Source organism: Cariama cristata, unplaced genomic scaffold (genome assembly GCF_000690535.1).
Source record: "Cariama cristata isolate BGI_N322 unplaced genomic scaffold, ASM69053v1 scaffold25811, whole genome shotgun sequence".
In the NCBI taxonomy this organism is placed as follows: Eukaryota; Metazoa; Chordata; class Aves; order Cariamiformes; family Cariamidae; genus Cariama; species Cariama cristata.
In genome coordinates, this window is record NW_009601357.1 from 6,154 (window position 1) to 7,289 (window position 1,136).

Genomic DNA, 1,136 nt, shown 5'->3' on the forward strand with positions numbered 1-1,136 from the left:
TGACAGCACCCTGGGCTTGCTTTGCAGAGCTGAAGGAAGACAGCGCCTATGGCAGTGAGTCAGTGGAGGAGGAGCAGGTGCCTGCGCTGGCCCTGAAGCCGGGGGGCGAGCTGCCCCACAGCCAGCAGCCGCAGGTGCACTGAGGGGCCGGCAGCCCCCACACCCGCCTGGGGGGGGGCTACATCACCCCCCACCCTGCCCTGCCCACACAAGTGCCTTCCGGACTTGGGGTCCGGCTGCCTGGACTCAGGGGGAACAGGATGCAGCTGGCTCCTGCCCCTCTCTGCTCTTATTTAAAATAAAGGGACACAGTTTCCATTAGCCTTTGCCCTCCCTCTCTCCAGCCCTGGCCCTGAGCCGGTGGGCACTGACCCCCCGCCAAGCCCTGCCTGGGGCTGGGAGTCCTGCAGCAAGGAGGCAGCTGCTGGCCCCTCCTCAGCATCCCTCCATGCCAGGGCTGTCCCCAACGGTGGGGGAGAAACCACAGCACACACAAGAAGTGAAGAGCAAGTTTTACTTCAGTAACCGAGAGAAGAAGCTGTACAAAGTTTTTTTTCTCCCTCCTAGCCGCCTGGGGCGAGGGTGGATTTTTTTTTTTTTTTTTTTTTTACTCAAAAGAGCAGAATAAAAAGTTTGACACATTCGCAAAGTCAGTGCTGAAACCAGCAGGGTCCCAGGCGGCAAAGAACAGTGACCCTGGACTCCTCCCTGCACACACTGGGCACTCCTGCGGCCACACTCCAGCACCAGCACTTCACTCCGAACAAGCATCCTCCAGCCCACCCTGGGGGGGTGGGGGCTGCCCCAGCCTGCCCCAGCCTGCCCATCACCTTGGCAAGGAGGGAGCCCATGGCTGAGGAAAGGGCTGCACCACTGCTCCTGCAGCATGAGGACCTCACAGCGCTGCGCACCAGGCTTTCCTGGCAGACCCTGAGGCCCTGGCCACACACTGGAGAAGTGGCACGGGAAGGAAAGCTGGCTCTGGCCCGTGCCAGCTCCACAGGGCAGTGGGGAGCCCTCGTTCAACCCTGGCTTCAGGGGTCCCCTCCCCACTGGGAGGACTTCATGCTGCTGCCCAACATGCCCCGGGTACGACGCTCACACCGAGGCAGTGCAAACGGGCCCTGTCCAGACTG

The 1,136-nt window shown here is 62.0% G+C and overlaps 1 protein-coding gene across 1 annotated transcript in view; it reads left to right on the forward strand.

The window, feature by feature from the left end:
- The window catches only part of NFKB2 (nuclear factor of kappa light polypeptide gene enhancer in B-cells 2 (p49/p100)), a gene marked incomplete at its 5' end in the record, with an annotated part of 6,245 nt that extends 6,102 nt beyond the window's left edge, over window positions 1–143 (forward strand). Inside the window, 1 exon segment of the mRNA XM_009710426.1 lies at window positions 28–143. Coding sequence (XP_009708728.1) covers window positions 28–143 — 116 coding nt within the window.
- Between the last annotated feature and the right edge of the window lie 993 nt (window positions 144–1,136).